The sequence below is a fragment of the Fulvia fulva genome, chromosome 2 (genome assembly GCF_020509005.1).
Source record: "Fulvia fulva chromosome 2, complete sequence".
Taxonomy (NCBI): Eukaryota; Fungi; Ascomycota; class Dothideomycetes; order Mycosphaerellales; family Mycosphaerellaceae; genus Fulvia; species Fulvia fulva.
The window spans coordinates 4,772,509-4,784,732 of NC_063013.1; the positions used below are offsets into that span (position 1 = coordinate 4,772,509).

Consider the following 12,224-nt stretch of genomic DNA (forward strand, 5'->3'; position numbering starts at 1 on the left):
TCAATTACTCGCTACTAAAACAGTCAATGGTATCTCGTATCTCGCTATGCACGCATTACTCGTCAGAGTCAGGTCGCCAGACTCCTTGCTGTCCTGCATCGTGTGCATGTCGAGCGCGTTCATGAACCGCCTCTGACGGCACAGCAAATCGCAGTCCTGTCGGAAGCGCCATCCGAATGCATTATCCTTCGTCGAAACCAAAACAGCCTCCCAAACCTAAAACAATGCTAAGTGTATGTACTGCCAGTTGACGGTGGCATCGGCCAGTCGTCTTCGGTGATGCTGGACCAAAACACCCAGATGATGATCACGGCCAAAAGTGTGAATAGAGTCTCGAATAGGCCGCCGTTGATTTTGCCGTTGGTCCCGTTACAAATATGCACGCTGGCGACGTACTGGAAGATCTGTCCGATGACGAACAGAAGTGTTGCAGCGACCAAGAAGTCTGGGTTGTGTTAGCATGGCACATGACGGACCAGACAATTGACATGACTTACACATCGGTCGAACTTCTCCCAGCACTCTTAGGACCAGTACCGTCTGCAGCACGAAATATACGAAGAGGAACACAATCGGCACCAGCTGGTACAGAGTGTACAGCGCATAGGCTTGGTTTGGAGCCGCAAGCGTGTCATCGAAGTAGCCGGTCCAGCTGAAGCCAGTGTCGAGTGCAATATACCCAGTGCCGATGAATAGAACCACGGCCGAGCCGAATATGAGCGCGAGCGAAAGTGGTGTGCCGTCGTCAATGAGTTGGTAGCCGACAGCGCCATTCATCATTAAGATCCATAGTGTCGCAACGACTGCCGCAATGTGTGCTGCCGAGAATGCTCTTCGTACTGCGCCATTGAGAGGAAAGCCGCCGACTGTGAAGATCTCACATATCTCGATGATGATAAAGCCAATCAGGAATATTTGCATCTCCCTGCAGCATATTAGTGACCTTCTTCCGTGGTGCAGCTTACGGTAGTTCCGCACCTTCTGCCGACTGCAGCCTTTTTCCGATCCGACTTCCATAGCAGGAAGGCTGAAATCAGGATTGCAAAGAATGCAATCAATATTGACCCTACTCCAGCATTAACTACTGCCTCTTGATATAGTGCACCGGTATGCCTTACCCAGGTTGGCAACCTTCACTTCGCCGCCCGAGCTTATGCCCGTGAGCTCGCAGCCTCGATAGAATTCTTGTGTTGTTCCCCGTGCTCGCGACTCTGAAAACAGGTTGCACACTGGGATGGTTGCGTGTCCACTCCCGCTGTCACGGCAGAAGTCGTGCCATTTTCCGTACTGCGACATGGTGGTCGCTACGCGCTATCTCGCGGTGACGGTGTCAAGCTATCCGATGTGCTGGAAGCGTTCGGTATGCGGCTCGTGGGCTGGAAGGGTGGTTCGAAGCTCGCTCACTCGCTCGAGGGTCCGAGGGTGTCGTGGTGCGGCCGGGGGTATTAGGCGAATTACTATGTGGTGTGCAGTCGGTGAACGAACGTCGTCCGGGCGTGCAAAGACGCTCCGATCAATGCGTCGTGCGGCGGGCAAACAACCAGGCGATGGAGGCTCAGCAGGTTTCCAGCACAGGCTGCACAGCTCGTCCTGCTGATGAAACAGCAGGCTGGCGGGCTTCGCGCTCTCCCGCTCGCTTGGGCCGGCGAATGGCGCGGGCTGCACGCTTCTTAAATTACAGCGGCCGCTAAGGAAGTCAGTCTATGATGGGGAATCTCTGTTGGATCTCGATATCAGACAGCAATAGTGGTCGTCGTGGTGTGCATGTTCATCACATGTCCGTAAGAAGTCGTGCAGCAAGTGTGCGCACCTCCCAGCCTGGGCGTGGGCGTATCGTCAGACGTCAGACGCCAGCCTCTGAGCCTCCTGTGCAAAGCGGGAGGGAGGAGCGATATGCCAAGTCGAAATCTACAGTAGCACTCTATCATGTGGCCAATCAGACACGAGGAAACATGGCCAAATGATCCTTGCTGCAAGGGTCGGAGCACTCGGTGCAGGCGCCCATCATCTTTCTTCTGCTATAACATCATCATCATCAACATCATCATCAACATCATCATCACCATCACCTCCTCCCAGCCACCCCACTGACCGATACCTGATGAGCAGCTCACGAGCGACATATTCACCGATCGCTCATTCCTCGGAAGCTAATGGCGAGATCGAAACTGTCGTCGGACATGATAGCAGTACTGACGTGGGGCAAGGGATGTTACAGAATTAGAGAGCTGTCAAGACTACCTTCGCCTTGCTGAGATGGCAGGAGATGAGCCCTGGAGATTGGAGCCTTTCAACATCTTATGCCAGGCATTGTTTGATATTCCGGACTGCACAGCGCTCGGACACCAAACCGGCAGCATGGAGCTTGCAGCACCTTCTATGCTGCTGATCTGTACGAAAAGCTTTCGTCGTGAGCATCGTGCGAGAGATGGAAATTCTTCATCTTCAGTGCCATCGCCAGCTCCGGGATGGGCCTTGTGGGATGCGAGGCGTCTTATCGCTGACTTGTCTTGCCTGCTGAGGAAAGTGATCCAGAAATCGCCGGCCATGAGACCATCCACTCATCTTGCTTGATTGGGTGTCATCAGGTACTGCTTCGGCTCTGCTCGAGTCAGATGGCAGATGGCTGTCGAAGTTGTTGATCTGATAAAGTCACATTCTCAAAATAGGCCGCGAGCACACAGTCTGGCTTACCCACCCTCGCTGGTCTTTGGTTGCAGGAAGGAGCAAATAAGTCATTGGACTTCCCGCCATGCCCGTCTCAATACTCATACTGAGCAGAGACCAGGACCTCAGCCAATCTGCATTGGGGGCCACAGTTGTGACTTGGATCGATGGTATCACTCATTGCTAGATGCATTCACCCTTCAAATTCCCGCCGTACGTCACATGCTACTCGTTGCCACATGTGGCCTGGGCGGCACAATCGAGTGCGACGTCCACATGCGCTCTGTCTTGCTGGCTGATGCAAATGCTGCCACGGCGTCACTGTGGGTAATCTCCATAGTGAGCGGATCAACTGTCCAATAACATTGGCGATCAACAGCTGGCATCCATACGCTTCGTCGTCGTTGTTCGGCAACGAAAGCCAGCACGTGCCAGTGTTGGCGAGACCTCTCGGACTGTTCCGTATGGAGAAAGTTGGGGAGGTCACCTACAACCCTCTAACAAGACATTCAAGGTGCGAATCGATGCTCCAGGTCGCGCTAACCAGTACAATCATACAGTTTACAGCACATCGACCACTTCGGTCACTTTGGACTGCAGTCACTTGTGGTGCGATCTTATTCCTGTTGGCCGGAGCACATGCCATATTCTCACGGCAAAACGGGGGCGTACTTCGTTCACTGATGACTGTATCGAATGCCAGAGACAAATCAACTCCTCGAGTGGCGCTCGTAGTCGCTAGCCAACTACGTGATAACACAACATGGCTGAACGATGGCTTCCCAGTATGGCAGCAACACATCTATGTTACAGACGACCCTAATGCGAGCCTGGCCGTGCCTGCTAACAAGGGTCGAGAGGGCATGGTATATCTCACGTAAGTGATTGCTTCTAGAAATGTGAAACTCGTGCTAATCAACTGCAGGTACATCATAGATAATTACGAAAGCCTGTCGGACATTACCATCTTCTCACATGCCAACCGGTATCAGTGGCATAACGATGATCCGCTGTACGATGGCAAAATGCTGCTTTCGCGACTCCAGCTGCCGTACGTACTCGAGCAGGGCTATGTCAGTCTTCGCTGTGTATGGACGCTCGGCTGTCCCATCGATCCGACCAGTCGAAGAAGCGCAAGCGCCTCCGCCAGCTTCGGATCCGGCCTCGGATGAAGCAAGAGCAGGTTCGTTCTTCAAGGCAGCATTCGAAGAACTATTTCCCGGGACCCCAGTTCCTGAGGCTGTGGTTGTCACATGCTGCGCTCAGTTCGCAGTTACTGCCAACACAATTTGGCAAAGGTCCAGAGGCGACTATGAACGTTACCAAGCCTGGCTCGTAAATACCAATATGAATGATAATTTAAGTGGGATCATAATGGAATACTTGTGGCACAGTAAGTCAGATCTGCTCCACACATTTCCACTCACTGACTTGTGTAGTAATCTTCGGTCAGAACACTGTCCACTGCCCTAGTGCTCAACAATGTTACTGCAAGTTGTATGGGCTATGTTCCCTCGATTGCGCGGAGCCTGGCGTGTGCGGTAACTACTACACATTGCCTTTGACCACGGCTTTTCCGGAGGGATGGCCAGAAGGCGGCTGGGAAGGTGAGCGGCGGAACCTGACCGACCTACTACTCCAATATGATAGGCAATATCCGATAAATGCATGAACACCGACTTCAAGAGAGCGCTTTCGAGATGGTTGACACCGACATTGCTTGTTCCATACGCGTGCCTAAGCTTCCACGTCAGTGAGACATGCTGCATGGCCAGCACCGCGGTCAACAATTCATGTCTCCAAGAGCTTCGATAACGCGCTGGGTCCCGTCAAGCATCACCACGAAAAGGCCAGGTGTTCGCGTTGGTACGCTCAACTTCACTACAGCTGCCGTCACCTTCACGTGCTATGCAAGGCTTGGCTGCCTGGACTGCAGAGCTTTCAGCTCACTGTTCGCATTCACATGCTCAGCGTCACTGACGGTGGATCCGCGACACAACACCTACTTAAGGCTTTCCATCTCACTTCTACCTTTTGCTTCGACATCCTCGAAACAAACACAACGACATCACCAACACCACCACGAACAGCATACGACCACACCGCACCTCCACCATCACGGCCGAACACACTATGGCAGGTACCGACCAAGCTCCACCAGCCTCCACGGCAACACTGGACGACGCCATGTCTGTCGGCATCAAGCGTGGGCGAGAAGAGTCGCCGGAATCACTCTTCATGCCACAGGGCGGAGATAATGACGGCAGTGAAGAAGAACATGAGACCGAACAGGTACAGCTCGTCAGCGGGTACAGATCCAAGCGACGAAAAACTGAGCGTGCAGACACTCCGAATACACTTCTCACTGCCCAAGCCGATGAGCAGGATGACCTCGGCACTGCTGAGATACGCGAAGTGGAGAGTCCATTCACTACCTACCACTTGGATATGGCCGATCTGGAAGCAAGTGGCAGCGAGCCAGTAGGTGACCTTGGCTTCCGAGAAGGCTACCCGGAGATCGCTGCATATCATCATGCATTTCCGATCGTCGAGAAGAGAGTCACGGGCGTGTGTGACTTTCTGATCACGTGCATCGAGCAGTTGAGGGCTCTTGGCTGGTACGTTCACTGGAGGAAACTAGGCATCGGGCAGTGGCTCAGACTGCGATGGAGCGTGCGAGACATGCGCTGCACGTGGCGCTGTTCTCCACGATCCATACCACAGTCTGAGACACTGTCACGTCTTTCTCGAGTATAGCTAACACTCTTCTATTTGTAGGAAGGAAGACGACATCGAGCCGATCTACCAAGAGCTACAAGTCTGTCGCAAGCCGTCAGACACGTATCCATCCCCATCACTCGCAGCTTTCTTTGGGCCTACCGGCAAAGGCAAATCTTCCACCATGAACTCTGTTCTTGACGCTCTCAGAATCGCCTACGAGCACTCAGGCTCCAATCGCGGCACCTACATCACGCATGTATACATGGCTGCACCTGACACTCAGCCTCCTGGCCACGTAGCGAAGGTGTATTATCTCGACGAGCGAGGTGTCTCAGTACAGTTGCTGCGGCTCTGCGGCCATATAGTTAACCACCTCAACTTCGAGATGAGTTCCAAGGATGGCGACGAAGACAGCGATGACGAATACGATGCCGGAGAAGACGTCTCAAGCTATGAGCAAAAGTATGACACCGCCCTGGAGTGCCTTCATGACGCATTGTGCAGCGAGGAGAAGTTCGCAACCCAGGACAAGGTAGCGAAATACTTTCGAGATGTTGTCAGAAAGTGCATCAAGTCCAAGGTGACGCTGGACGGTCAGGTCGCAACCCTCATGGCGGACTTGTTGCCTAAGATCGAGGAGCTGCTCGCTTCACGCAAGACTGTTGCTTCCGTGGAGACGATCGAAGCCTTCGATGAACAAGCGTTCCAGCGTGAGTTGAAGCGCTGCACTCGAGCCGCGCGACCCAAGGACCTTGAGGCGTCGCCGTGGCCATTCGTCACCAAGGTCGAGATCTTTCTCAAGATCGATGTGCTTCGAGACGGCGTCATTCCTGCAGACCTTCCTGGAGTCGGAGACAAGAATCAGCGTGTCGTGGAGAACGCTATCCGAGATCTGAAGCAGGCGGGCACAGTCTTGGCCTTTGCGGCGCATGATGACCGCTTGAAGGTCAACAAAGACCTCAAACTGCATCTAAGGACCTGTATCGATGCCGGGAAGATCAACAACATTGTGCTTGTCCTGCCAAAGATCGATACGATGCGCGAGCTCACGGAATCGGAGCGCGACGACCTGACGGAGGAGGATCTCGCGGATGCAGTTGCAGCTGAGACTCGGCTTGAGGAGGTCAATGCTCAGCTCGAAACTGCAAACCGCGAGCAACGTGAATTCTCACGGAAAGGAGAATCAGAACGTTTCATGACCGGTCACGCTCGCTGCGCCGAGCTTGAACTGGAGTGCAAAGCTGCCGAGCGCTCAGTCCGCCAAGCTCACATCCCCGTCCGATGCAAGCGACTCAAGGAGGACGTGGCATCGTTGTTGAAGGAAATTGACAAAGGAAAGTGGGCGCCTGAGCTCAAAGTCTTCCCAATCTCGAACGAACAGTATCAGCTGCACCTCATGCCGGTGGATGGCAAGGCCCCTTTCCTCGACCTTGAGACTACGGGCATCCCGGCTCTCCGACGCTATCTGCTCACAGCTGCAGCCCTGGGCAAGTCTGAGCGCTTGGCACACCTTTGTTTGCAGAAGCTACCACTACTACTCAACGGAGCACATGGTGTCCTGACCAAATCACCGCTTGAGAGGAAGGATGCCCTGCGCAAGATCATTGTGAAGACAGTGAACGGCGGGCAGAACGATGCGACAGACGTGAAGACCAGCATACTGGCAGAGTACGAACGCACGGTCATGGCCGGAATCGAGAAGAAACTGGACCGGTGGTGCGTCGACGCTCTCATGCTCGTCACCAGAGGTGGTACCTGGGCGAAGATGCACGGTGGCACCTTCGGTGCTGTTTGCAATCGTCAAGGCTTCTTTAAGAGCAAGAAGGTCAGCACGCCGAATCACTTCAACCGCGTTATCTTCGAGATCGTGCAAGATGGGGTGGTCGAAGCTTTCGATGACTTCGGCGACAAGTACCGCGATGTTGTGTCGAACTTTCATTCTTCATTGAAGACCAAGCTCACCAAGCTGCAGAACAGCCTTACCGAAGGTAAGATGGTCAACTTGGGATCTTTCGAAGGCTTCATTAAGGGCACCCTGGCAGACATCCAGCAGCAGATGGACACCAAGTTCGAGAAGCTTGAGGAAATCATCGACCGCACACGCCGCAACATGATACTAGAACCGTCGACTCTCTACAAGCTTGAGAACAAAGAACTAGAAAAGCCAAACTTCATGGTCGAGGACGACGACGAGGACATCAGCCAGGATGAGGACGATGAGGATACCGAGCCCAGGATGCCAGTAAAGCGCCATCTCGTCGGCGCAGCCATGGTAAAGGTCTACGTCGACTGCTTGAGCAGCACGAGATCTGACCCGGATCAGGGAGCGTCAGCCAAGGGTAAGCGCAAGAACAAAGGTACCAAGAAGAAGGGTCCGAAGATGAACATGCACAAGCTACGCCTTGAATCTATGCAGAACTCCTTCAGCAGCAAGCGGGAAAACGGCACTACCAATCCCGACAACGTCTTCCGTCGCATGGGTGCTCTAGCGAAGGGCAGACTCGAGGTGTACCTAGAAGAGTGGGCGACTGACTGCAACAACTTCATCCATAGTGGCTTGAAGAAGATCCTCACGAACTTCGACAAGCGCTTTCAGAAGACGGAGGTCAAGACGGAGAGCGACAAAGAGGCGGTGGCAATCTTCTTGGAGGCGCTGGAGAAGGCTAGTGAGGTCGTGGATGGGGAGCTGAAGGACCTTGTCGTGCAGTTCACTTCTGCTAAGAAGGAGGATAAGGTGGGAGATCTGGTGAGCATGTCGCAGGATATGTCCTTGCTTGGATGAAGCTGGGGCAAGAGGAGGACGACGAGGTCACAACATGGTAGCAGGACCTCCTACATGCCAGACCGGCGCTGGTTGCTCAGTATGAGCTGAGTGCAGGGAGAGCGCGTTACGACGGTCGGCCATAGAGCTTGGAGAAGCACAAGTAGTTTCTCTACCTGTTCCACCTCCACAATAACACACAGCATGCTCTGACTGACAGTCCCTGCACTCTACAATGCCGTGACCCTTGCTTACTCAAGACAATGTTATCTCCCAGTTCACGACCGATATCCACGACGGCAGAGCCCCGCGTAGAGTTTGAGCTAGGCATCAGCTAAATGGCAGTGGAGCGGTTCATAGCGCTGTGCTATAGAGCTTGATGAAGCCCCGTCAGACCCACCACACTCTTACTCCTCCACCATGATGCGATACAACTTGCTGTCGCTGCAATCTTCTGCCGCCTCCTCCTCCACCAGAACGACCTTCAGCTTCCACTCTTCCTCCACGAGCTCGACAAAATTATTCTCGGGGCATCTGACACTCGTGCCAGACTTGCACGATGAATATTGGCAGTGATGCCCGAGTCTCGCTAGACCCTCCACATGAGTAGGAGGAGCCTCAATCCTGACCTTTATTCCACGCACAAGGTTCCTGTTCGCAGGTCCAATGGCTCGGAGCCACCTGCCAGTGTTCTTGACGAGCCATCTTGTGCTACGGCAGATGGCGACATCGACTCGAGACTTGTAGTAGTATGGTAAGAGCTCGTGGCGTAGGGCGGCGCAGGCGCGCGTGATGGGTGGTTGGTGGTCGCCAGTGCAAGGCTTTCGGTTGGCTCCATACACTTCGGCATCCATTGAAGGTTTTCTGATGGCATATGAATCGATACGTGGGACTTCATCCACTGCCACTCTGCCAATTTTGCTCCAAAGCTCGGGTGGGAGGTCTAGGAGGCGGAAGGGCTTGTGGACGTCAGCAACTACCTCCTAAATCAGACGCTCCTTGGCGAAGCTGTTGTGGATCCTTCGAACACAAGAACCGAGCGTCGGCAGCGGTCTGATTTAGGAGGTAGGTCAGCAACAGGTCTCTGTGTCATCAATGTGGTGGATTTGGATACCTTTGACTGTGCTGAAGTGGTAGTCGCGCATATAGCGTGATCTTCCGGTGCCATGATGGAAGTCATGTTTGTTTGTAACATTTGCTGTCAAAGATGAGGTTCAAATTGCAGATCACAGAAAGGAAAATGCTTCTCGCACAGATCTCGACGCGTGAACCCGCTCCATCACATGCTCGCCAGCCAAGCCCTTCGCCCAACGCATACTCAGCGACTGTATCTACACAAACGACACCCCAAATCCCACCTCCTTCCTCGCAGCATCAGTATCGATATCCTTCCTCCCTGCCGTAACAAGAGCAGCAACTACTCCTGACAGCATGCACACCAGCGCGAGCACAGACAGTGTAATGATCACAAGTCTACGTCGGCGTCGACGGTACAGCCTCGCCTGGCATAGCTTGCTCTTAGACGTGATATGAACCGTGCTCCTGGGAGCAGCGGCAGTGTCGCTGTGCTCGTCCGACGATGGCCCCGGAGAAGGAAAGCCTCTGATGTTTAGCTTCTCGAGGTCGGATAGACCTCTTGATGTTGCGATGGGGATGGCGTTGAGACCCGTGGCAGGGTGAGATGGGGGGCTGATGTTCGTCTTCTCGAAGTCAGCTACAGAGGAGGCGGTGGAGGAGGCTGATGGAAGATCTGTGCGGTGCGACTGTGGAGCTCCTGAGCATCGCAAATGAGTACATCGACGTCCAGTGCTTCCGTCAGGTTGATAAGGCGGACGTGCGGCTTCGGTGTATGCATCATAAATGCTTTCAATCGCTGAGCTTGTGATCGTTCCTGCGTACATTGGGCGTGTGGGAATGCCAGTCATGTCTTCGTGATATGTTGGGTATGGTGGCGTTGCGAAGTGGACACCAGGCGGCAAAGAGATGCCCAGTCCGATTGGTGAAGGTGTAAGTGCTGACGGCTGGTCAAATGGTTGTGGGCCCGGTATAGGCAGAGTGGTCGCTGGCTGATCACCCTCGACCAACGGAGGCTGCGCAGCGATCCAGTCTCTCAAGCCATCTCTCCAGTATGCATCTTCTTCGGCTTCTGGTAGTACTGGCATCGGATGCTCCTGGCGAGGAGGCGATCGAAGGTGATCTCCAGGCTCATCGAACGGCTCCCATGTGTTTGCATCTGCGTTTCGTGCGGCTTCAAGGTCGACGGCTGCCGGAGTTGGAGGCCCTACTCGTCCGCTTCTCCTGCTGAACGTTGAAATGCGCTTCGCCCAAGAACGAGACTTGTCGCCTTTAACAGAGTCGCGGAAGAGCAATCCAGTAGGTGGTCTGGTGGGCAGCTCCATGGTCGAAGCTGAGCTAGTAGTGGCCCAGCTCTCGTGCGCCATGTTGGCGGATGTAGGTAACGACTGTGGCTTCGAAAATGCTGCTTGGAGTCCGACTGAAGAGGCGATAGAAGACTTCAACACTATGAACGGTAGGAAAAATCCCTGGCATGATCTAGTTGTCAGCGGGAACGCAGCAAACTCTTCGCTCTGCGGGTGAATGAAAGACAGTGCCAAGACACGTCTCACTGGGATTGAGTCTTGGTCAACTTTTCCCAAGCAAAGCGCCATAGCTCTGCGTGCTGAGTTTAGACAGTCTTGACAAGGTGAAACAGATATCACCACAGTTTGTCGCAGCAAATGGCCAGGCGGACGATCGATCCTCAATGCATGTTTTGCGGCGGCATGCAGGACCCTCTCCTGATTCTGGTGGGATATAATGACATATGTCGGAAAGAGCAGGTGATGCTCAACTTCAGGTATCGGTTGAATGCTGAGTTTGGCGAATCTATCATCTGTTGTGTTCTCTAACCTATATGTGATTCTGGTAGAATGTTTACATCGACGCCTGCGCTCGAATCCACTGCTCATCATTAGCCCTCACATGTGTCTTCAAGAACTCAATAAGCCGTGCTTGATGCTCATCTGACTTCGGTATGTCATGACCGCCTTCATGTAACAGCATATCGGAGTTCTTGCAAACACGAATGAAGGCTTCACTGCGCTCGCTTCGCACAAGCGCGTCCAGCTTTCCAATGACATGCAACATGGGCATATCAATGCCAGGCTCATACAAGCCATCATACTGCGGGAACCTGGCTCTGAAGCCAGAAAAGATCACTCCAGCCATTGGAGGCGAGAGCTTGGCAGGGAGATGTTTGCGCAGAGCATGGCCGCTCAATTTCTCCTGCATCAAGGCGCACAGCATCCCCGCAAAGCAGGCGCCCTGCGAGAAGCCTCAGATGGCGTGCACCGGCCCGGTGTCTTGGATGTAGCTGCTTATGTAGTCCAGAGATTTCTCCAGACCATAAAAACCGCCAGCCTCTGCATCATTCCAGTGCCCATCTCGCGCGAACCACCACGCCCGGTGTCCGGAAGAGGAGAGAGTGTTGACCATGTCTGACCAAGCTTGATTGCCAGGTGTGTCCATGTCCATTTGTTGCTTGACGTTCACGACGTGCGGACCGTCGGGAAAGAGGAAGTCGTATTGTGGCAGAGCTTTGGTGATGCGGCGCACCTGATGGGCGTGCACCTGGCCATTCGATGTGAAGCCATGCAGACACAGCACGCGCAGTCTAGAGGTCATGGCTGGATGGGAGGGGAAATGTCACATGCCACATGTGGTGTATGTTCACACGACGAGCTTGAAAGTACATGTAGCAGGCATGTTTTAGCGCCTGGCGCTATCTGCCGTTCCGACGAGTCACGACGAGCCGGGAGCTTCTTCTTGCTCTCAGCCTGTCTCCTAAATTAGACCGCGGGCAATGCCACCAAATTTTGACGCTAACTTTATTGGGTTGATGCCTCAGGTGTCATAATTTGAGTGGCTTGCTACGGGTCTAAGAGCGAGTAGGCTTCGGGCTTCATTTTTATTACCTTTAGAACACTAACTTTCTATAATATTCGAAGTATATATATAGTACTTAGAGGCGCTTCGTAATATAATTCTAAGTAGATCTATATCTTCCGATATTATA

At 53.5% G+C, this 12,224-nt stretch overlaps 6 protein-coding genes across 6 annotated transcripts; 2 read left to right on the forward strand and 4 right to left on the reverse strand.

Annotated features, from left to right (window-relative positions):
• Window positions 1–227: 227 nt before the first annotated feature.
• Window positions 228–1,296, reverse strand: CLAFUR5_03345 (Chitin synthase export chaperone; the record flags this gene model as incomplete). The annotated part of the gene is made up of 4 exons (XM_047902493.1): window positions 228–445; window positions 498–925; window positions 979–1,081; window positions 1,119–1,296. The coding sequence occupies 4 exons, from the start codon at window positions 1,294–1,296 to the stop codon at window positions 228–230; spliced, it is 927 nt and encodes a 308-aa protein (XP_047758245.1).
• A 1,326-nt stretch (window positions 1,297–2,622) lies between these two features.
• Window positions 2,623–4,339, forward strand: CLAFUR5_03346 (uncharacterized protein; the record flags this gene model as incomplete). The annotated part of the gene is given in 5 exon segments (XM_047902494.1): window positions 2,623–2,990; window positions 3,047–3,544; window positions 3,593–3,718; window positions 3,735–4,060; window positions 4,107–4,339. The coding sequence occupies 5 exon segments, from the start codon at window positions 2,623–2,625 to the stop codon at window positions 4,337–4,339; spliced, it is 1,551 nt and encodes a 516-aa protein (XP_047758246.1).
• Window positions 4,340–4,800: 461 nt separating this feature from the next.
• Window positions 4,801–8,170, forward strand: CLAFUR5_03347 (uncharacterized protein; the record flags this gene model as incomplete). Its single annotated transcript, XM_047902495.1, has 2 exons — window positions 4,801–5,285; window positions 5,446–8,170. The coding sequence occupies 2 exons, from the start codon at window positions 4,801–4,803 to the stop codon at window positions 8,168–8,170; spliced, it is 3,210 nt and encodes a 1,069-aa protein (XP_047758247.1).
• A 386-nt stretch (window positions 8,171–8,556) lies between these two features.
• On the reverse strand, window positions 8,557–9,317 carry CLAFUR5_03348 (uncharacterized protein; the record flags this gene model as incomplete). Its single annotated transcript, XM_047902496.1, has 2 exons — window positions 8,557–9,108; window positions 9,264–9,317. The coding sequence occupies 2 exons, from the start codon at window positions 9,315–9,317 to the stop codon at window positions 8,557–8,559; spliced, it is 606 nt and encodes a 201-aa protein (XP_047757520.1).
• A 163-nt stretch (window positions 9,318–9,480) lies between these two features.
• Window positions 9,481–10,590, reverse strand: CLAFUR5_03349 (uncharacterized protein; the record flags this gene model as incomplete). Its single annotated transcript, XM_047902497.1, has 1 exon — window positions 9,481–10,590. One exon carries the CDS (start codon window positions 10,588–10,590, stop codon window positions 9,481–9,483), a length of 1,110 nt encoding a protein of 369 aa, XP_047758238.1.
• Window positions 10,591–11,083: 493 nt separating this feature from the next.
• CLAFUR5_03350 (Esterase) lies at window positions 11,084–11,833 on the reverse strand (the record flags this gene model as incomplete). Its single annotated transcript, XM_047902498.1, has 2 exons — window positions 11,084–11,484; window positions 11,554–11,833. The coding sequence occupies 2 exons, from the start codon at window positions 11,831–11,833 to the stop codon at window positions 11,084–11,086; spliced, it is 681 nt and encodes a 226-aa protein (XP_047758036.1).
• Window positions 11,834–12,224: the final 391 nt, after the last annotated feature.